This window comes from Musca autumnalis, unplaced genomic scaffold (genome assembly GCF_047663935.1).
Source record: "Musca autumnalis isolate F117 unplaced genomic scaffold, ASM4766393v1 scaffold_2, whole genome shotgun sequence".
In the NCBI taxonomy this organism is placed as follows: Eukaryota; Metazoa; Arthropoda; class Insecta; order Diptera; family Muscidae; genus Musca; species Musca autumnalis.
In genome coordinates, this window is record NW_027411755.1 from 65628651 (window position 1) to 65652188 (window position 23538).

General features: G+C 37.8%; 1 protein-coding gene across 3 annotated transcripts; it reads right to left on the minus strand.

The window, feature by feature from the left end:
- Positions 1 to 5173: 5173 nt before the first annotated feature.
- On the minus strand, positions 5174 to 22324 carry dtr (defective transmitter release). 3 transcript variants are annotated; one of them, XM_073967783.1, is made up of 7 exons: positions 21987 to 22324; positions 21330 to 21700; positions 21167 to 21265; positions 21041 to 21105; positions 13667 to 13752; positions 5708 to 13593; positions 5419 to 5634 (listed from the first exon to the last, which is right to left on the minus strand). In XM_073967783.1, the coding sequence occupies exons 1-7, from the start codon at positions 22126 to 22128 to the stop codon at positions 5563 to 5565; spliced, it is 8721 nt and encodes a 2906-aa protein (XP_073823884.1). In that variant the 5' UTR covers positions 22129 to 22324; the 3' UTR covers positions 5419 to 5562. The 3 variants fall into 3 exon arrangements, with proteins under 3 accessions (XP_073823883.1, XP_073823884.1, XP_073823885.1); XM_073967784.1 differs by lacking the exon at positions 5419 to 5634 and having other exon boundaries at positions 6858 to 7205; positions 7375 to 13593; XM_073967782.1 differs by having other exon boundaries at positions 5174 to 13593.
- Positions 22325 to 23538: the final 1214 nt, after the last annotated feature.

A 23538-nucleotide genomic window follows, 5' to 3' on the forward strand; every position in this document is an offset into this window, starting at 1 on the left:
GTTAACCGGTTTCAAGTGGATTCACTAGATCTACAATCTACACATGTATGTCTGGCATGTAAATTCATCTTCATCATTCATTTTGACGTTACGTTATATACAATTAGATTATATTTTCATAAGTAATTCATAATGGCTTAATAAAAAAATTTGTTGCAGGCTAACAAAAAATATGCAGAGAAATATTTTAAAGAGGAACAAGTAAGAACGGCGTTAAGTTCCTTTAGTGTATGAAGAAGACTTAATACTAAATTTCAGCAACTTCGGTAAAACAATGTGAGGCACCGTTCTATGGGGGTTATTTCAAAACTTCGATCTATACCGAGAAATATCTGAAGTAATGTTTTTAGACTCAAAGAACACTAAATACCAAATGTGGCTATAACTTAAAAAATACCGAAAATCAAGAAGTACGGTTCTATAGGGATATAGGAAGACGTATACCTATACTGATAATAATCTTCTGGAATATTTTATAGCTCTTGGAAGACTAAATAACGAATTTCAACCATTTTGGTGGGATATTGACGTCACAATCTTCAGTATTACGAAAATCGGGAGGTACCATTCTAAGGGGGCTATATCGAGACGTGGAATTTTAGTCGGAAATGGGGCAATATGAAAGCTTGGACCTGTACAGACAAATTTCTGGCGAACTGTTTTATATCACATTGAAGACTATATACCAAATTTAACCATTTTGGTGGAATATTGAAGCTACAACCTTCAAAATACGAAAAATCTGGAGGTACCTTTCCATGGGGGCCATATAAAGGCATGGACCTATACCGAAAAATTTAAAGGGGAAATTTGAGTACCCCAAACGAAGTCTAAATACCAAATTTCAGCCATTTCCGTGGAATATTGAGGCCACAAGGTTCAAAATACCGAAAATCAGGAGGTACCGTTCTATGGGGGCTATATGGAGGCGTGGACCGATACCGAAAAAATTCTGGGGGAAAGTTTTATACCCCTAAATTTCAGGCACTTTGGTAGGATAATGAAGCTAAAACCTTAAAAATACCGAAAATCGGGAGTTACCGTTCTATGGGGGCTATATCAAAACGTTGACCGATATATCCCATTTTCAATACCAACCATCCTTCAAGTAATAAAAACTTCTGTACCAAGTTTTGACTCTCTATCTTTAAAATTGCGAGCTGTGTCTTGATTTCAACAGACAGACGTACGGACGAACAGACGGACATGGTTAAATCGACATAGAATTTTATGCTTATCAATAATATATATACTTTATAGGGTCTCCGACGAATATTTCGATGTGTTACAAACGGAATGACAAATTTAATTATACCCTCCATATGGTGGAGGGTATAAAAAGCGCTAATATTCTGCAGTCATGGGGAACCACCATAACATTCGCTGTTATGATCGAGCTTTGAATTGAGGAATGCTCTGAATAGTGGAAAGTCCAGTGGATATAAACCTGATCTAGAGGGAGAGTGCTTAGTAAGGTCCGAATTTCAATGATGTCTGCATAGACAAAGCGAGTCAAGGATTTTGGTTTCGGATTAGTAACCCACCTCAAGAAACTTACTTACTTACTTAGCTGGCCCATTACAGAACATTTGTTCCATAGACCGAACTAAGAAAAGATCTACAATTCTCTCAGTTTAGTGCTTCGCTTTCTGGAATACCGTACCTTGTCATCCCTTCATCCACTTGTTTGCGCCATCTATTCTTTGGCCTGTCAATTCTGCGTGCACCGCCATGTGGCTCGTATTTATACGCTTTTTTAGCGGGTTCATCATAGCTCATTCTTTATATATGGCCTAGCCAACGCAATCGCTGCATCTCGATACGTTTAACTATATTGATGTCGTTGTATAGCAGATATGTTCATACGACGTCGATATTCACCGTCAACGTAGATTGGTCCGTAGATCTTTCGAAGAATTTTTCTCTCAAACACGCCAAGCATTGGCTTATCTGCTTGCGGAACCATACATCAGCACGGATAGTACATATCAGTGTTTTGTAAAGCGTTATTTTTGCTTGACGAGTTGTGGCTTTGTTTTTGAAGTGCTTATTTAAGCCAAAGTAGCATCTGTTGGCCAATACAATTCTGTTTTTTTTTTCACAACTGATGTCGTTTGTTGTGTTTACGAGGTATACGAAGTCTTTAACTTCCTCAAAAGTATAGGAACCAACTTCAACAGTTGGTCCGATCTCAATGGACGCATTGCGCGTCGACACCATTATCTTGGTTTTCTCGCGGTTTACCGCCAGACCCACTTTAGCAGATTCTCCTTCGACCTTTATAAAGGTATCGGTTACTTCCTACTGATCGTCCGATTATGTCTATATCATCAGCATAAGCAAGTAACATGTGGCTATTGGTGTAGATTGTGCCACTTCTTTCGACGTTTGCCTCTCGTATAACCTTTTCTAGCAGGATGTTGAAAAGATCACACGAAAGGCTGTATCCTTGCCTAAAACCTCTTTTGGTACAAAACTCTTTGGAGAGTTTCTTTCATATTTTAACTGAAGATCTTGTGTCAGTTAGAGTCAAATGAGCTTTGCGGAGATACCAAATTCAGACATGGCTTGGAATACCTTTGAACGTAGCGGGCTGTCGAAGGCTGCTTTATAATCGACAAAAAGGTGGTAGGTGTCGATCTGCATCTCTTGGGTCTTCTCCAGGATTTGCCACAGGGTCAATCTGATCAATGATGGACTTGCCAGGTCTAAAGCTGCATTGGTATGGTCCAATTATTTCGTTGACCGTGGGCTTTAGTCGTTCGCATAATATCCCTTACACTATCTTGTAGGCGATAGGGAGAAGACTTATGCCCCTATAGTTGGAGCATAAAGTCTTATCTCCTTTCTTATGGACGGGACACAGGATGCTCAGGTTCCAATCGTCGGGTACGCGTTCTTCCTGCCAGATGGTGCTAACTAGCTGATGCATACAACTTATCAGCGTGTCGCCTCCGGTTTTAAACAGCTCGGCTGGTAGGCCATCACATCCTGCTGCCTTATTATTCTTCAGCCGTGTCGCCTCCGGTTTTAAACAGCTCGGCTGGTAGGCCATCAGCTCCTGCTGTCTTATTATTCTTCAGCCGGTTTATTGCTGTCTTTACCTCATCTTGGCCGGATGGTATACATTCAATACCATCTTCTGGTATTGGATCTGTGGTATCTTCGTCGAATTCGCTACTATTGGATACCAGCAGATTGGAGAAATGTTCCTTCCATATCCTGAGCACGCTATCTGTATCAGTTACCAGTTTACCTTGCTGGTCTCTACAGGAGGATGTGCCAGTTCCAAAGCCATCAGTTTGATGTTTCACTCTTTGGTAGAATTTTCGGACTTCATTCTGTCTCCTGTACATCTCGATTTGTTCACACTCCCGCTTATCCATCTCCCTCTTTTTCCTGCAGAAAAGACGTTTCTCCTCTCTCCCTTTCTCCCGATACCTCTCTCGAGCGCTACGCGTTGCTACTGATTGTAAAGTAGCCCTATATGCCGCATTTTTCTCTTCGGTAGCAGCACGACACTCCTGGTCATACCATGCATTCCTTGGTGGAGGTCTCTGGTATCCAAGTACTGATTTTGCGGCTGTTTTCATGGAGTGAGCAATGTTTTGCCATTGTCCTGATATGTTATCGGGACGAGGAGTGCTTTGATTAAGCAGTTGGGCCAGTTGAGTGGAATATGCTGTGGCTATCTGTTGTGATTGCAGCTTACCGATGTCCATCTTCCGTGTTTTGTCTGTTCGCACTTTGTTTGCTACGTTTAATCTGGTACGTACCTATGCTGCAACAAGGTAGTGGTCCGAGTCTATGTTTGCACTTTGGAACTATCCAACACGCTTGAATCATGTCTTCCATCTATCACAACGTGATCAATTTGATTTCTTGTTCTTTGATCTGGCGACAGCCAGGTGCAAAAACTTTATTTGGAGAAAAAGTCAACATTTTATTCCAAAGCAAATATCTCAGCGTCTGTAAGGGGTCTACAAAAAGCTAAACCTGGCAATGAAAGTATAAAATATCACCTTTACAACAATGTAACGTAGGTTGTCGTAGGTGGTCTAACAACGAAGATATCGCAATAGTCGCTAATAAAACCCAACTCCTCATTTTTGCGATTTTAATAATAATGACGGATATCGGATCATCACGAAATTTTCTCACAGAGATAGAGATGTTGGTGATGTCGACAGTAGTCAAATATAACATTAAATATTAGTTATTTTGGTTCAGTTCGCCTTAAGTCATTTGGTATAAAAGCCAGATAGGTGAAAACTTTCGTATCTCCATAAAAGAAATGTTTTCGAGTGAAAAGATTATTCACAAAGGTAGTGGTGTAGGGTATAACATAGTCAGCCCCGTACCGACTATAGCCTTTTCTCACTTGTTTTTTTTTTTTTTTTTGATAAAACTTGTCAGATTTTGAGGACAAACCATAGGAAATATAATGGAAACAATGGCTGGCAAGTCCTACAGAAAATGAGGACATCATATTAGCTGTGTCTTTTTACGTGATAATTATTACTATGCTGCAGATTTTGACAGTTGTATAAAGGAAAAGTTTCCGATCTAAGGAGGCTTTAAATATTTTTAGAAATTAACGTGTACGGCCAGCCAAGGAGGCTTAAAAAATTCTTTAAAAATACACCCCTAATTTCTCTCACTAATTCATTATCTCCATCGGAAGCACTATTTTCACTTTCTTTCTTTAATTTATCTTCCATTATCTCTTCCTTATTCCAGAGAGTTGCATGACCCATCTTTTCAAATTCGTTGACATTTTCTTCACTTTCATCTTCCAATATTTAATCTTCAAATTTAATCTCTCCGCAAATAGCACTACCTTCTTCTTCCTTCTCTCCTCCAAATTTGAATTTTGTTCTTCAGTTTGCCTCTTCTGAGCAGATAAAACATTAGCACATTCTTTTTTCGTTTGTTTCCCGATCTCTTTTTCTCCAGCATCACTCTCAATTACAGTACAGTTCCCATTTAATTCGACATTTATTCTCTCTTGTTTGTTACCACATACATTTTCATGGTCCTTCTTCTCAAATTCATGTGCAAAATTCTTCCGTTCACTTTCATTTTCTAAATTTAGAATTTCCACGCCTACGCCTACGGCCAACCAAGGAGGCTTAAAACTTTTTACTGAAATTTCCATTAAATAAAAATTACCTTTTTGATTTTGAATTAAAAATGTATTTTTATTAAACATGAAAAACTATAACTAAAAGCTATGATATAATATTATGTAACAGCGCAGAAAGTGCAATTTATATTTCTAATATTCATAATGAATTTCAGCATTAACCGTTATATTGTCAATAACATCATCATTACAATCTAATATTTCCAAATTACATTCCAATATTTCTAAATCCGAATTATCTAAATTTTCATGAGACGTAGGAGTAGTTGAAGATGATATATTTAAGTCATTATAGATAATTGTTGGAGCCGCTATATTTTCATTTTCTTGTGCTTCTAAAAATTCATTTTCTTCTTCCAAGTATGCATATGTCTTAGTACCGATATCTGTATCCCCTTGCTGAGCAATATTTTCACTTACAACTTCGCAAAGAATTTCTTGATTTTTTGTTTGATTTTGCAAATTATCACTTTCATTGTTCTCTTGCGCTGAGAAATTATCGTTATCATCAATTGGGACAAATTCATATGTTTTCTCATTCAAATTATCAGAATCTTTTACCTCTTTTCGTTTATTAAAACTTTGCTTCTCTTGATTGTCAGTATCACCGCATGCTCCTTCATTCGGAACATTCATTTCAAGACCCTCAATTTCATCTAATTCATCAGTCCTATCTTGCTCTCTTTCATCATCACAGGACGACATATGTTTTACTTCCGTTCTCTTAGTATTATCTCTCCCACTTTGATCAGGCTCATCCCATTTATATTCATATAATTTTACCCCTTCTTTAGACGTTTTCATTTCTATTACAAAATCCATTTGTTTATTGAGTGTATTTTCGGGTTTAGCGATTTCTTGTTTCTTGGTTCTCTGTACCATTTTATTTAACAGATACTCTTCTTGGATCTTCTCATCACTTTCAATAGCAGTTGCACCACTTTCTTGTAAATGTTCTTCTTCTTCTTGAGATTCATGCTCATTTTCAATTTTTATATTCTTCAATATATCAAGCTCTTCTTTAGTTAATGCCCGCTCTATAGTTTCGTTAGCACGATTAAAGAGAGTTTTTAGTTCAGTATAACTGCGTGAGCACTGTACAATATGATCTTCATCTTGCCGAGAAAGCTTCAAATGATCAAATGAAAGCTTATCAAAAAACTCACTATGGATATTTTTTAAAATATTCGATTGAGATGGGGGGTCCAGAGAATAAAAATTATCATTATCATCATTCTCCGAATCACTTTCCACAGAGTTCCAAGATTGTTTGTGACTTAAAACGCCATGTAGGGAGGAAGAGTTTTTACTTCTAAAATTCAACATTCTGGTATCTCCGTGGCTAGATTCATCATCTTCCGAATCACTTTCAATGGATTTCCATGAAGTTTCTTGGCCCACACTGGCTTTAGGAGTGTGTGTCTTCTCTTTTAAATTAGTTCTCTTTCTCGGCTTACTACAACATGCTCCCTCATTACCCGACTCGGCGGTGTCATAATCATTATTATCACTATCTGAATAATGGATACCCTTGGGCTTTGTTAACTCCTTCAATTCGCCAGTATCCTTGTGGACAATCATCAACTTTCCATCAACCAATTCGATGGTGTCTTCATAACGTTCCCGTTGAGCATAAACTCTGTTGATCATTTCTTGAATATCCCGATTTTCCTGTTCCTTATATTCAGCTAGTAGCTTATCTAAACTTTCGTGGGTGTCTTGATTGAAAAGTTTCAGATTGGGTTCTTGAGCCAACTTCTTTAAACTTGCTATCTTTTCAGATTCGGTGGAAACAAATTTTCGTGTCTTGGAAGATTCTTTGAAAACATCTGTCAGAGATTCTAAACCATTGTGAATGGTTCGGGTGAGGGGTATATTTGTAAAATCGGAATTTGTTGGATTTGAATTTTTAAGATCTCCATTATCACCATTGTCACTGAAGTTTGATAAACTATCACCGGGAGAACAGGTTTTAACATCATTGGTAGGAATTTGGGAACAACTCTCTGGCATTGTCTCATCAATATTCTCACATTCATTTTCCAATTGTTTCTTGGTCCTAGTAAGGGGTAAGTTTATAAAATCCGAATTTGAGGGATTAGAGTTTTTAAGATCTTCATTATAATTGACACTGTAGTTCGATAAACTATCATCGGGAGAGTAGGATTTAACTTCATTGGTGAAGTTTTGAGAACAACTCTCTGGCATTGTCTCATCATTATACTTACGATCACTTTCCAAGTGTTCCTTAGCCAAACTCATTTGAAGCGGAACTTCACTCTCATTTGAATATATCATCTCAATACCAACGTTTCCAGCAATAATTTCTTGTCCATTCACAGAAATACTGTCTTCTTCATCAATAGAAGATTCTAATTCACAATTGCTCACGAAAATGCTGCTCTCAGCTAAAGTTTCAGCCGTTCTTTCTCCAACTTCAAAATGGCTTTCCGAAATACACTCATTAGTAATTTGAGGATTAGTATGTTCTCGTATTTTACAATCATTCTCCAAAAGGTTCTCAGAAACTACTTTGATTTTAGACAATTTATGCTCATCTTCTTCAAGGTGACTTCCTGTACCAATATGTTTCTCATCTGAGTTCTTGTCTTCCTCTTTTTCATTGGGATTTATCTCACTATTTTCTCCCTTTACACTCTTTGTAGCATTATCTCTCTTTGTATCATTCAGCGATGTAATATTTTTTTCAACTGTGTTATCTCCACTTTTTTCCAGTTCTCTTCCCTCCGAAGTATTCTTTTCCTTATGACAAGATTCAATTTTTGAAAATTTATTGTCATCTTCATCAATAAGACTTCTTGTTTCATTAGGATTCTCAGTTGAGTTATTAGGATTCTCTTTTTCTTCTTTCTTCTCAGAACTCTCTTCCTTAACTCTCTTTGCAGCATTATCGCTCTTTGGATCATTTAGCGATGTGATAGATTTCTCAATTGTATTATCTCCACTTGTTTCCCTTTCTCTTTTCTTCTTACATTTTTCTCTCCCTATAACATATGGTTTATTATAATCGATACTTATTTCTTCTTCATTCGCAAGTTCTTTATACGGTTCAAATTCGTTATATGATACTGGCTCTTGGTATTTTTCACTGTCATTAGGTGTTGCTCCGCTTGTGTCACAATTTCTCTCTTCATTGTCTATCACTGTTCCCGTTTGCATTGTTGCTTTTAAATTGTCTTCAAATATCTCTTGCTCAATCTCCACTTCACTTTTATTTACATTTCCCAAAATTGTATTTATTATTTGTGTGATATTCTCTTCAGTCTGGCATTCTCTCAGATTCGTTGACTTCTCTCCTTCAAATCTCTCTTGCTCACGTTCCAGTTCATTTTGATTAACATTTTTCAAAAATGTATGTATTTTTTCTGTGCTATTCTCTTCTGGCTGAGATTCTTTAACGTTATTTGACTTCTCTTCTTCAAATCTCTCTTGCTCAACTTTAATTTCATTTTCATTCACATTTTTCAAAATTGTGTTAATTATTTGTTTGATATTATCATCTGTCTTCCATTCTCTTACATTAGTTGACTTCTCTTCCATCCTCTCTTCCAATTTTGTTACAACGAATTCTTTATCAGCTTGTTCTTCAACTATAGCACAGTGTATTTCTTCTATGAATGCATTACCAGCATAACTCCCTTCCTTACTTTCTCCAGCGATTTTTGTGCCCTCAGAATATATAAAATCTTCACATTTTTCTCGCACATATTCACTTATCGTTTCATGTCCACTGTCTCTCAAAATTTTCTGATTCTTTTCCTCCGACTGATGTTTAGTATTCTTATTGAACTGTTCTTGCCCAACAATTACCAATATATTCTCTTCCAATTTAATATCTTCTTGTAAAATATCGCTGTTCGCTTTCCTTAAAGTTTCTCCAAAGTTTGCTTTGATTTTCTCTTCAAATTCAATATCTTCTGGTAGAACATCGTTTTTCTCTTTCCTCAAAGCATTCACCAAGTTTACATTCTCTTTTTTAATTTCTCTCACGAATTCATTGTCTCCATCGGAAACAGTATTTTCACTTTCTTCCTTTAATTTATCTTCCATTATCTCTTCTTCCTTATTCCAGAGAGTTGCCTGACCCATCTTTTCAAATTCTTTGACATTTTCGTCACTTTCATCCTCCAATATTTTATATTCAAATTTAATCTCTCCGCACATAGCATTACATTCTTCTTCCTTCTCTCCTCTCTCCTCCAAATTTGAATTTACTTCTTCATTTTGCCTCTTCTGAGCAGATAAAACATTAGCACATTCTTTTTTCGTTTGTTTCTCAATCTCTTTTTCTCCAGCATCACTTTCAATTACAGTACAGTTCCCATTTAATTCGACATTTATTCTCTCTTGTTTGTTACCACATACATTTCCATGGTCCTTCTTCTCAATTTCATGTGCAACATTCTTCCGTTCACTTTCATTTTCTAAATTTAGATTTTCTTCTTGATTTCGCCTCTTCCGAGAAGATGAAACATCATTACATTCTTCATTCATTTGTTTATCTATCTCTTGTTCTCCAGCATCACCCTCAACTACATTAGTTTTCTCTTCTAATGTTTCCTTTAACTTCTCTTCTACAATTTCAATATCCTTCCTTTGTTTAACACTCTTATTGAACTGTTCTCTGCATTCACTCTCTGTTATTTGCTTAAGTTTATCCTCTCTGGAAATAATATTATCAATCTCTTCATCCAGTGCTTCTTTGAAATTAACTTCATTATTATCTCTCCCAGCAGTACCTCCATCGGGAGTGACATCAACAAATTCATGCTTCCTGTTTTCGTTTTCTTCTCCACTATCTCTCACAATATCGATGATCTTCTCTCTAAATGATGTCTCCATTTGTTCTTCTCCATTTCTCTTCTTTTCTAATAGTTGGGCAGTGTTTACATTGAAAAGTTCCTCTTTTTCATTTGTGAATGTTTCAAATTTAATCTCAACTGATGATATTACATCGCCTTTCTCATTCTTCAGTGTATCATCCTTTTCTGGATATTCACTCATGATTTCATTATTCTCAGCAAACTGCTCTTCTTCATTGTCTCTGACAATATCACTTCTGTTCTCTTCTAAAGTGGTTTCACTCTTTTCTTGTCCTTCTGTTTCATTCCTCAATGATGTAATCGCTCCGGATATTGCATTACCGTTCCCACTCCACCGAGCACCATCCTCTGAATATGGATAATCTTCTAGATATTCACTCATAATTCCATCAATATCAGCAAACTCCTCTTTTCTATTATCTTTGACAATATCCCTGCTTTTCTCTTTTAATTTGTTTTCTCTCCTTTTTTCAGCGTTTTCTCTCATAATCAATTCAAAACTCTTCTCTTCCGATTGAGAAATAAAATCTTCTTCCATTTCCAATGTTTTCTCTTCACATTTAATTTTTCGCGGTGTAAAATCTCCGTCCTCCTCTTTTAAGGATTCAACTATTGTTTCCAAATAGTTTTCTCTAAATTTGTCATCATGTCCTTCCATGATTTCAAAATTTTCACTGGACAGATACGATTCGTCTACAGCTTCGTCTTCTTCGTCAAATGTATTTTCTTTGGCATGTCCTTCGCATTCATTCTCCATAATTTCTTCTTCAAGTTTTTTCTCTCCATTTACAACTCGGCCAATATCTTCTCTCAAACATAAGTACTCTGCATAATGTTCTTCCTTGTTTTCTCTCTCAATCATTTTATTCTCATTGGACTCTAAATTCTCAGTTTTTTCTTTCACGATGTCTCCCATCTCCCCTGCCGCTTTATTATCTTTGTCGCCACAGCATTCTTTCTTCAACAGATTCTCGTTTTGCTCTTCTTGGTTTTCACGTTCATTGCCATCAGTCTCCGAATTTGCTGCTTCAAATGCATTATTTTCGTCTATAACTTGACCAATATCTGCTCTTAATGTCTTTTCTACCTCTTTGAAAGATGAGTACTCTCCATAAAATTTTTCCTTATTTTCTCTCTTAATCTTATTATCAGTGAACTCGAAATTATCAATTTCTTTCTTCATGGTGTCTCCTATCTCTTTCGCTTTACAGTCTTCGGCATCACAACTTTCCTTCCCCACTAGATTCTTGTTTTCTCCCTCTTGTATTACATTTTCATCACCTTCAGTCTCCATTATTGCTTCTTCAAATTTATTCTCTCCACTTTCAACTCTGTCAATGCCTTTTCTCAGTGTTTCTCCTACCTCTTCGAAAGTTAAGTACTCTCCATAAAATTCTCCCTTGTTTTCTCTCTTCATCGTATTATTCTCACTGGACTCCAAATTCTCATCTACTTTCTTCATAGTATCTTCTATCTCCTCCGCTGCTTTATTATCTTTGCCATAACAGCTTTCTTTCTCCAATAGATTCTCCGTTTGCTCTACTTTGTTCTCATAGTCGTCGGCTGCATTATCCATAATTGCTTCTTCACATTTATTTTCTCCACTTACAACTCCCCCAATATCTTCTCTCACTGTTTCATCTACCTCTTCAATGCCTAAGTGCTCGCTACAATGTTCTCCCTCATTTTCTATCACCATTTTTTTATTCTCAGTGGACTCCAAATTCCCAATTTCTTTCTTCGTGATGTCTCCTATCTTTGTAGCTTCATTTTCTTTGGCATCAGAACTTTCTTTTTCCAATAGATTCTCTTTTAGCTCTCCATTAGCCTTCTCTTCAGTTTGACGTTCACTCTCTTTGTATAACTCCTCATTTTCATCCTCCAATTTTTGTAAGAGAGCATTAAGCTTTTCAATTTCTCTCTCCAACGAGTCCATAGCTTTGTTTGAATGCCTCGTTAGCAATGCAACATCCAACGGCTGATACTGGAACTCATTTCGAGAAGACATTTGATTTACAGCTTCTTCCATTTTTAAGATATTTTCGGTAGTTTTCATATCGCTAGGATTCAAAGTTTGTTTGTCGGTATTCTCCATAATATCACCACTCTCTTGTATAATGGTATTACTAGAAGTTGTCATTACAATACTACTCTTATCTTTATTTATCTCTTCCATGTGGCTATCTTGAGCATAATCTCTCAAAGCATTTTCATCCTGCTCATGATCTCTCACGGAATTTCCTTGTTCTCCCACTGAATTTTCATTTGTGTAATCACACAATATTGACTCCCCCAATTCATTTTCATAATCTTGCTCTCCTCTCTCATTGCTAATTGAATTACATAATCTCTCTTGGTTTATCTCTTCCATGTGATATTTCGGCTCACAAACTCTCACGGAGATTTCTTGCTTAGACATACCATTATCTCTTCTATCTCTCGCTGAAATCAAATATTCAGTGCACTTCCATCTGCAGCTTCCCTCTCTTAAGCTTCTCTCATTATTATCGTCATTGTTTATTTCATTCTCTCTCAATTTAGTGTCTTTATCCCATTGATCTAGCATTTTATGAAGAGTAAGGTTCTCTTCTTTACCCGGCAGCTCATTCTCACTGCTACTACCACCACTACTTGTTTCGTGTGCAGCCTGGTCTTGGGTAAATAAAGCTTCTAAAATATCACGCCTCTCTTCTTGCTCTCTTTGCAATTGAGCCATTTGCATATCCATGTTGGTGGAGATTTTTTCAAAATCCTGTTTTAATTGAGTGTTGAGAGGAGAAAATTCATCATCCTCTTGTACACTCTTCGGAGAATTATTTGGTTGTAAAAGCTGCAATTTTTTCTCGTAACCTTCCCTAGGGGTTTTACCTCCCTGTTCCATTGTCTGCATGGCCTTGTCCATTTCATCTAAGACATCATATTTATTATTTGTATCCATAGTTTCAATTTGCAAATGAACTCTTCGTGGGCCACATTGTGGCGGATATTTTTCGCTCAAATCGTTCAAAGTAACGTTCAGTATGTCATCAAGGGTTTCATTGCAAATTTCCCTTGGAGAACCACTGTCTTCTGGATCCGATTGTAAATCCTTTTGTGGACTTTCCTTATTAGAAATACCATCTGAGACAACTGTCGTCTCTGGATTGTTTTCACAATCCTCCTTCAATTGTGTATCCTTTTCAATGCTCAGCACATCCCCTTCCTCCATTTCTTTGACCTCTTCAATCTCTCCCTGCTTCCGCTTCTCCACATACCTTAAAATCTCACCCATATTTTGTCGCTCTGCCAGGCAAATAACATTTTCGTTCGATTCATTTGAAGATTTATCTTCACTTGCATTCGAGTCTGTACTACTTATAACCGATGTTGAAGAACTAGTGGCAGACGAAGAAGAAGTGGAAGACACTTCCTGTTTTTGTTTAACACCATCATCATCCCCGGCCACCTCATCCCATATACCCAATTCCATATCAACACCAGCATCTAAAACATCTTGTTGACGTCGACGTTTCTGCTGTGTTGCTTCATCTTCCGAATCGGAGGATACTAGAAGTGTCATGTGATCTTCAGGTTTGCGATATTTATTACGCAAACGTATAGTGGCTACAAACAAACATGAAATAACACAAAAGCATGTAATTAAGAATTGGTTTTCCAATTAAGTTGATTGGCTTACCATTGACGCTATCTCTCATCTTCCGACGTTCCGCGCGATTCCAACGTTCATTTTCTTTACGTTCCTCCTCATAGCCACCACGTTTCCTGAGAAAAAGAGAAAATTGTTCTTAGTAGCATACCAATGGAACTTTCCAAAGAAGTCTCGTAAAAAATCTGATTTTTTGCCGTCTTTTGATCCGAATTCTCTCCTAATTTTAAACGATATTCATTTAGGGGAGTACAAAGCCCTCTGTGCGATTTTGTTTTTGGCTTTTTACTAATATTTTTTTGTAATTTATAACGTCGGATCTTGGGTGGCGTATAATTTATATGTAATAAAAATCATACGCCACCCATGATCCGTTGAGAAAATAAGTAAAAACGAGGTTTCGAGAGAGTTCGGCAGTGTACCCACAGTGTACACCGGCTTGAATTTGTATCGTGTTTCTGTTTTGGGAGCAGCATATCTCCGGGACGAAGGAAACCTCTGGACCAATTTGGATGTGCTCAGTTTGTCACATCCGCATCCATCACACTCAAGCTTCGGTGGGATGCAATAGATGCCGGGATTAGGTGCATCTCAGGCGTTGTCCTGGGCTCGTCCATGCGAGGGACTACGACAGGGACAATGTTACTGCGTGAACACAGCCCCCAGTGAGTCGTTATCGCCATCTAAATACGCGACTCCCACGCAGTCCCCCAAACCGCAGCATTTAACACCAGCCGTTGCTGTTCCAATCCCCAAAAATTGCCATGAACTACGAGATAAGATCGAGGAAATAGGGAATTTCATATGTGGGAAGAATACCAGGTCGCGGCGGTGCAGGAAACAAAGCTCAATAACAACTGAGCTTACAACTTTGAGATGGTTACAAGGCACTGGGGAAGGATTACACCAGTCTGTTCAATACAGCCCTATCTCCATGCCCTAAGCTGACTGGAAGTTAACAGTGGTCGGTGAGCATAAGCGGAACACGTACTTAAATCATCTGAAGAGTTGCAACATTGGATCGGGAATAAGTGAGTTGTGGGCAACGGTTAAGTCACTCTCGAAGAAGGGAGATAGGACCTCAGTCATGTTTGGCGATGTTACGTTGACTGATTCGAAGAGGTGCACAAGTTATTTCAGTCGACAGTTTGTCGGGGCGAAGAGAAGAATACTACTTCACATTATATCTCTTCCTGCCGAGGACGAATGCCATCAGAAACTCTATATTGTCCAACGCCTTAGGCCCTGATGGAATCTCCATGGTAATGCTGAAACAGCTGAATACGCCGGGAGTCGAGTACCTCTCTAAAGTTCTCAACCTGTCGCTAGCCACCCACATCGTTCCCGAAGTCTGGAAAATGGACATGGTGTTCCCGTTTCTGAAGCCAACCAAGGATGCCAGCAAAGGTGAAAGGTATAGAACGATTTCACTTTTGTCGCTGTAGCAAAGACCCTTGAGGCCTTAGTCTTCCCCAGCGCCAGAAACGGCTACGCAGTTACCGATTATCAGCATGGATTCCGTAACCTACACAGCATGACAACAGCGCTGCACACCATCTCTACAAATATTAGTCGAGGACTCAACCAAAGCAAGCCCTGTGATAGAACAATGATGGTGGCGCTTTGAGGACATTGAGCAGATAACCCTCCTCTTGGCGTCAGGTACCTTTCCTGATGCCATTTCTGAAAGGCTGAACTCCTATTTGACTGGTCTTAGCACTTTTTTATACCTTCAGTCTTTAGACTAAGGAAATAATGGGTTTAGACCCCAAGTATTTTTGGACGAAATCCATTTCAGACAATTTGGAGTCGATTTAGCAATGTCAACACGATAACTCTCGAATGGATGAACCGATTTGGTCCAAAATTTGGCCTTTGTAATAACTTGTTCAAACTTAGGTTAAGTTCGAAGATGAACCATATCGGTCCATTCCCTCAGGTACCGTCCCCCCAAAAGTTCGAAAATGTTGGGAAAACTTGGTCAATACTTGGTCATCGTGAAATTTCTACCAGACATAGATGAGGTTCTAATATGGACTCTATCGGTCCACTCCTTCGGGTATCTCCCACACAAAACATCGGAAAAGTTCAGCTTAAGATCTGCTATCGAATCGTTTTGATGTTTGTAATAACTTGTATTTGCGGCCCCCATTACGACCATACAAGCTTTATCAAGGGCAAATCTATACTTCCTGAGTAAATAGTCCGAAAGGTGTTAAAACCCCTTTGTCACCATTTGTAGTGGTTGGAGCGCACGATAACTATCGAAACGGATCAACCGACTGGTCCAAAATTTAGCCTTCGTTATTGTTTTTTTAAACATAGTTTAAGTTTGATCCATCGCAGCAGAAGAACGCAAGCTGCCGAGGCAAACACGTGTGGTTTTAGACCGCCTCAATTCGAATTGGGCCTGAATTGATGCCATGATGAATGGATACAGAGGAACCAGAACCTGATAACTGACATAATACACGATCGAACATATTTGCCTTGCTACAACAACAGCGACAACCAATGCTAGTTGGAGTGACCCTATAGTAGCTCGACATAATTCTGAACCACCAATTAAAGAAATGTCGAGGAACGTGCCAGGAGTGGTCTAATAGCTCTGTATTCCTACAAGAACTTCATTGGTAAAAGCTGGGAACTGAGATTACAGGTAATCCATTGGATTTTCACGACCATCCTATGCCCAATTCTTGTCTATCGATCTTTAGCGTGGTGAAATGCTTTGAACATCGCATCTTTGTAAATTAAACAACGCCCAAAGTACGGCATCAAACCTCATCACCGATGCCACGAAGAACACTGCACATGCGTCCCTCAATGATCTCCATCCACTGCAGGAACTGACAGTCACGACCCGTAAATCACTCAGGTTGCACTCAATTAAGTTTGGGGCAATATTGGACTACAAAAATGTCTTGGAGACCCTAAAATCCATCGTAACATAGGATTGGGTGTTGTTTTGGGAAAGGTCAAAGGAAATCAAATAGCGGATGAACTGGCGACAACTCAATCAAGCCTCTCATGCGGCAGTAAGAACAAAGATTTCGGTATAAGGCTAGTCAAGGCAATCTGGCCAAGCCTGTCCAAACAAAGAACCTCACATCCCTACTTTCCCGGCAGAAGTCCGACCTGAAACTGACAGTGGGTCACTGCAGAATAAGATCAATGTGTTGCAAAAAGGGAAAGAGATGAAAGATGAAGAAGAAAACAAGTAAGAACGGCGTTAAGTTCGGCCGGGCTGAACTTTTTATACCCTCCACCACGAGTTGCATTGAAGTAAAATGGACCAATTAGTTTCATTTTTTTATGAAGAAGACTAAATACCAAATTTCAGCAATTTCGGTAAAACAATTTGGCTAACCTTCAAAATACCGAAATTCGGGAGGCTATATCAAAACATCGATCTATACCGACAAATTTCTGACGGAAACTGTGTAGACTCGAAGAAGACTTAATACCAAATTTTCGATAATTCGGTAAGATAATGTGGCTAAAGCCTTCAAAATGCCGAAAATCAAGAGGTACGCTTCTATGGCGGATATAGGAAGATGTAGACCTATACTGATAATTCCCTTATGTAATATTTTATAACCCCATGGAAGACTAAATAACAAATTTCAGTCATTTCGGTGGGATATTGACGTCACAACCTTCAGAATTACGAAAATCGTAAGGTACCGTTCTATGGGAGCTATATGAAGACGGGGGCCTGTACCGACAAATTGCTGGAGGAGAGTTGTATACCACCAACGAAGACTAAATACCAAATTTCAGTAATTTCGGTGGAATATTGAAGCCACAACCTTGGAGGCTTTAGTATTAAAAACGAATTGAATAAATAAATTTAGGGGGGAAAGTTGAATATCGCCACTTCGCTGGGTTATTGTGACCGCAACCTCCAAAATACCGAAAATCTGGAGGTACCGTTCTATGGGGGCTATATAAAGGTGTGGACCTATACCAACAAATTAAAAGGGGAAAGTTGAATACCCCCAACGAAGACTAAATACCAAATTTCAGCCATTTCGGTGAATTATTGTGGCCACAACCTTCAAAATACCGAAAATCGGGAGGTACCGCTCTATGGGGGCTATATGAAGGCGTGGACCTATAACGAAAAATTTCATATGTAAAGTTTTATACCCCAAATGAAGACCAAATACCAAATTTCGCCACTTCGGTGGGTTATTGTGACCGCAACCCTCAAAATACCGAAAATCGGGAGGTACCGTTCCATGGGGGCTATATGAAGGCGTGGACCTATACCGACAAATTTCGAATGGAAAGTTTTCTACCCCCAACGAAGACTAAGTACCAAATTCCAGCCATTTCGGTGTGGTAATGAGGCTACAACCTTCAAAATAACGAAAATCGGGCGGTACCCTTATATAGGGGCTATATCAAAACGTGGACCGATATAGCCAATTTGCAATACCAAACATCCTAGAAGTAATAGAAACTTTTATACCAAATTACAAAGCTCTATCATAAAAATAGCGAGCTGTATCTTGACTTCAACAGACGGACATGGTTATTATACCATCAGCATTTATGCTTACGAGGGTATATACACTTTCATACGGATAAAATGTGCCCCATCGAAATAATGGTTTTAGATCCCAAGTATGTTTGGACGAAATGTGTTTCAGACAATTTGGAGTCGATTGAGCAATGTCCGTCCGTCCGTCTGTCTGTCTGGCTGGAGCGCACGATAACTCTCGAACGGATCAACGGATTCGGTCCAAAATTTGGCTTTCGTAATATTTTGTCCAAACTTAGTTTAAGTTCGAAAATGGGTTATATCGGTCCACCCCTTCCGGTACCTCCCCCACAAAAGTTCGAAAATGTTCGAAAAATTTGTACGCACGATAACTCTTGAAGGGAGTAACCGATTTGGTTCATACTTTGAACATCGTTAAATTTCTACCAGACTTAGATAAGGTTCCAATATGGACTCCACTCCTTCGGGTACCTCCCACAAAAATTTCGGAAAAGTTCAGTTTAGTAGCTGCTCTCGAATCGCTTTGATTTTTGTTGTAACAACTTGTATTCACTCCCCTCCATACGACGTTATAAGCTTCATCAGGGGCAAGTCCATACTTCCTGAGAAAATAGCCTGAAAGATGCAGAAAACCCCTATGACAGCGTGTGTAGTTGTTGTAGCGCTAGATAATTCTCGAACGGATCTGCCTATTTGCTCCCAAATTTGGCCTTCGGAATATTTTGTTTAAACTTAGTTTAAGTTCCCATAAAAGCCATATCGGTCCACTCCTTCTGGTACCTCCCCCACAAAAGTTCAAAAATGTTCGGAAAATTGTGCGCACGATAACTCTTGAAGGGAAGGACCGATTTGGTCCATACTTTACGCATCCTAATGTATCTACCAGACATAGTTCAGGTTTGAATATAGACTATATTTGCCCATTCCTTCGGGTACCTCCCACACAAAGTTTCGGATATGTTCACTTTAAGACCTGCTCTTGACTAACTTTGATTCTGTTGAAGCAACTTGCAATCGCTGTCTCAATTACAACGGTAAAAGTTTCTTCAGTGGCAAGTCCATACTTCTTGGGAAAACAGGCCAAAAGTTGTAAAAAACCCCTATGGCACCATATGTAGTAGCTGGAGAGCACAATAACTCTCGAACTGATAAACAGATTTTGTCCAAAACTTGGACTTCGTCATATTTTGTCCAAACTTAGTTTAAATTCTAAAATGACTCATATCGGTCCTCTCCTTCGAATACCTTCCCCAAAAAAGTTCAACATTTGTGTCCAAGTGCAATTTAGGGTCTGTTCGGAGATCCTTTGGAAATGTATACCGATGATGTCCTTTGTGGTCCTGTTTACAGCCATATTATGTTTGCCGTGGACAAGTCCATGCTTCCTGGCATACTGGTCCAACAGTTGTACGATATCCCACTGAAATGACTAGTGGGCGCGATATCTATCGAAAAAAATATGACTCTCAAAATAAGATCCTCTTCAGTAATGCACTATGTCGGTCTTTTGAACATTAATCCTAATCCACATTTTTGTCTGCATATTCAAATGTGCAAAAAGTACCACAAAATTCTGAAAAGATCCTAAAGATCTAAAGTCTTCTGGCAAACCAAGCCAACAAGTCTGCTTCCCCCTGCCAAGGGTCTGATATGAATACAACGAGAAGAAATTACAGCTCCGCTATATACTTCCTCTTCCATCTAAAATTCTTGTGGATGGTATAAGAGGTTCGGCCAGGATTTTTACTTCTTCAGTACTTTAGAGGATATACATAAGGGATCTCCGAGTAAAGATGATGTTCAATTACGACCAGTCCGTAGGATTTTTTAGAGTTTTTGGGTCATTATGTCAGGGAGCACGAAAAAAACTATATCGTTGTAATCAGAATCGATTCTATGACAATTTCAAAACAATCCTCGAGTAACCCTTAAACTTGAAAAGAGCGATAATATTGGACAAGATTTACGTTCGAGAAAAATACGTACCATGATATGCAAAGATGGACCAATGGCAGTAACTCCTTTTGATAGTTATCGTACCCTAAAATGTCTGGTGGTACGATAACTGTCACCGTAGGATTTTATAGAATTTTTGAACACGAAATTTTCAAAACGATTCTCGATCAGCCTCTTATACTGAACGTAAGTTAAACTCTTGAACTTTTGTGAGGAAGGTACCCGAAGATGTTGTCCCGTATATACCTTCCTGGAACTTGGACGTTCGGAAGAAAAGTTACGAATTTTTTGTGGCCATCAGTCATTTTAGTTGGTGCCGGCGGTGTTCTTATAACATTTGGGACATTACCTCAAACAATCGAATATATGTCCCTAAACTGAAATTTTGAAAAGTATCCTTAGCAATGGACCAATATAGTACATATTCGAACGCAAAGTTTGGACCAAATCGGTTACAACCTTCGAGAGTAATTTGTGGGTAAGGTACCCGAAGGATTAGGCATATATAGCCCATATTCGAACTTGGTCTACGTTTGGACAAAGTATTACGAGCTGCAAACCGAACCTGTCTGACAGATAGATGGGCAAGGCTAGATCGACTCCAAATTGTCTGAAACGCATTTCGCTGAAACATATTTGGGACCTACTCTGGTTTAAGTGTATGTCGCTGGCAAATACTGAGCAACAAACTACGGCTGTTTACCCATACAACGACAAGTATTTACCTCTTTTAGTGAAATGTCTAAAAATAATACAATGAATATTTCCCGACGTTATAAAAAAGGGTCAAGTCTATTTCAGCATTTAGAAGATGGCTTGATTAAAATAATACCTCCTGTCAATATTAATACCTGAAGATCACAAAATATTCCTTTAGCTATTATTTATAGATTATGTTTTCCATAAATATACAATTCAAAAAGTGTATTAGCACTTACCATGCTTCGGCACAGGCTCGATCCTTGGGAAACACCGGTCTTTGATCCAAATATGTTAATTTTTTCTAAACGAAGAAAAAGTTGGCATGTTAAAAAATTGTTGTAAAATCAATTATAACAACCTACACATTCCAATATTAGAGTTTTACGATATTGAGGAATTTTCGAAACCACTGGATTTCCTGTTAACACCAAAACCTTTAGCTCTGGCATTTTGGCAAAAACCTTAAAATATAAAAAATGTTAATATGTAATCTTCACTAACCATTCCTCCAATAACTCGACCCACCTTTACCACCAATATATCATCAATACGATTATTTGACAAGTCTAAAACACTGAGGTTTTTACAATTCTCCAAATCCCGTAAACCCTCAGCATCCTTAATGTAGTTTGATGCAATATTAAGAGTATTAAGTACCGGCAGAACATCAATGCCAAGATTTTCAATTTTTCTAATTTGATTTTGTGACAAATTAATCGTATCCAATTCTTTGCAAAATTCCAGATTCTCGATTTTCCTAATTAAATTACTTTGCAAATAAAGGCATTTCAATTTGGTTTGATTTTCCAAACCCTGTATCTCTGATATGGCATTACATTCCAACCACAGACATTTTAATTCGGTGTAATCTTCTAGGCATTCGATACATTGGAAGCCTGCAATGGAAATAAAACAATTATTTCAATACTTATCTAACTAAGGAGGATATTATGACATCGGCTTAAAATGTAAAACAATAAAGGGCGACATAATTCAAAGATGAATAAAGGGCATGTGGTTAGGACTATCCTTTATCCTCTTACAGTTTAAATCCTCACAAACAAGTAAAGAGTGAACCTAACCAATCAATTCGTTGATGTGGTTTAGACGCACTACTTTACCTTCCCATTACCGTCTTCATCATAATCTGAATAACATACTTATAATTCCACGACTACATACCTTGATAATGTAAATATAACACATCATTTAGTTGGGGAGTCTGATACAACTTATCCCGTTTACATAATTCCAATATCCGCTTCTTCGTTATACGATTCAGTCCTAAAATCTCTTTCGGCTCAGATTGCTTTTTCGCAGACATTATAATTATTTTTTATTATTTTTTTGGATTATCAGTATAGCTTGCCAATGTTATTGAAGATATATTCTTTTGAAATATGAAAAAATATAGATATTTTTTTAAAAACAAAACTAAAAGCAAACTCGATCTTTGAAAATATTTTTAAACTTGTTTATGAATAAAAAACAAAGTTTTTATTTCTAATCTCTATAACAACGGTTTTTTCCATACATTGCCATTTCCGTTGAAGGGTGGATCACATGCAACAGTTCACCTTACAATTGACAATAGTAGGTCTGTTCGATAACCCAAAAGTTTGTATAAATCTTGCAAAATGCTGTTCGATAACAAACTTGTTCAATAAAAGAGAAATGAGAAGTAGTTGCAAGTACATGCAAGAACTTGCAAATGCGTTTTACTTGCGAAGTAATAGCCCGTTTCCACGGTACGTCGTTCGTTCTCTATTCGTTGTTCGACCCATAACTACGAATAAATTACTTATTTCCCCAAACAAAATTTTGTGAACGAACGACGATTTTTCTACGTTGTTCGAGTAGAAATACTCTTTGAACGACGATAAAATATGTCCCATCCCTAACAAATGAGAGAATTTATCGAAAAAAATATTTATGACATGTCTAAATCAGTGTTCGAAAATAAACACTATGGAATCGTACCGTACCGTTCTGTACCGTACCAAGGTGGATAGGTACACTACGATAATGTACCGTACCGGTACACAAACACTAAAAAATATTTTAGTGATACTGTACCGGAGCACAACGAAAATCTTACTGTACCGACTGCGGTACACAACGATTTTTAGTGTACCGACTGCGGTACGCTACGATTTTTTAGTGAACCGACTGCGGTACAGTACGATTATCGTAGTGTACCACTAGTCGGTTCACTAAAACATAACGTACCGGTAATGTACCGCATGTGTGTTTTTTGTAAATTGTGAAGAAAAATTATATGTTTGATGTTTTTGAAAATAAGGGCAAGAATAGTAACTAAAATTCAAGATTATATAAATTAAATGCACGAATGTGGTAAATTCGGTCGGTATACGAATTTTGAGAAAATTAGTGTAAAATATGAAATTAGCTAAAATTTCCAACCAATACATATTTTAATAAATTCTATAAGAAGTTTTAGTGAACCACCCTCTATTATAGTATTAGGTTTAAAACCCATATTATTAATGTATGTATTTCTATTTACTCGCTTTGAGAAAATTTTATTATGGGCTCATTAGGGTCCTTGTAGTCAATGTACATATTAAAACACTGCTTTTTAAATATTATTTGTTCCCTAGTTAAATAATTAGACAGTTTTTACAAGTAAAAAGGGGTGATAATGCATGTATGTATCATAAAACCATTTCTATGAATGGAAAAGAATAACGTTAATATGTTGGTGTCATAGGGA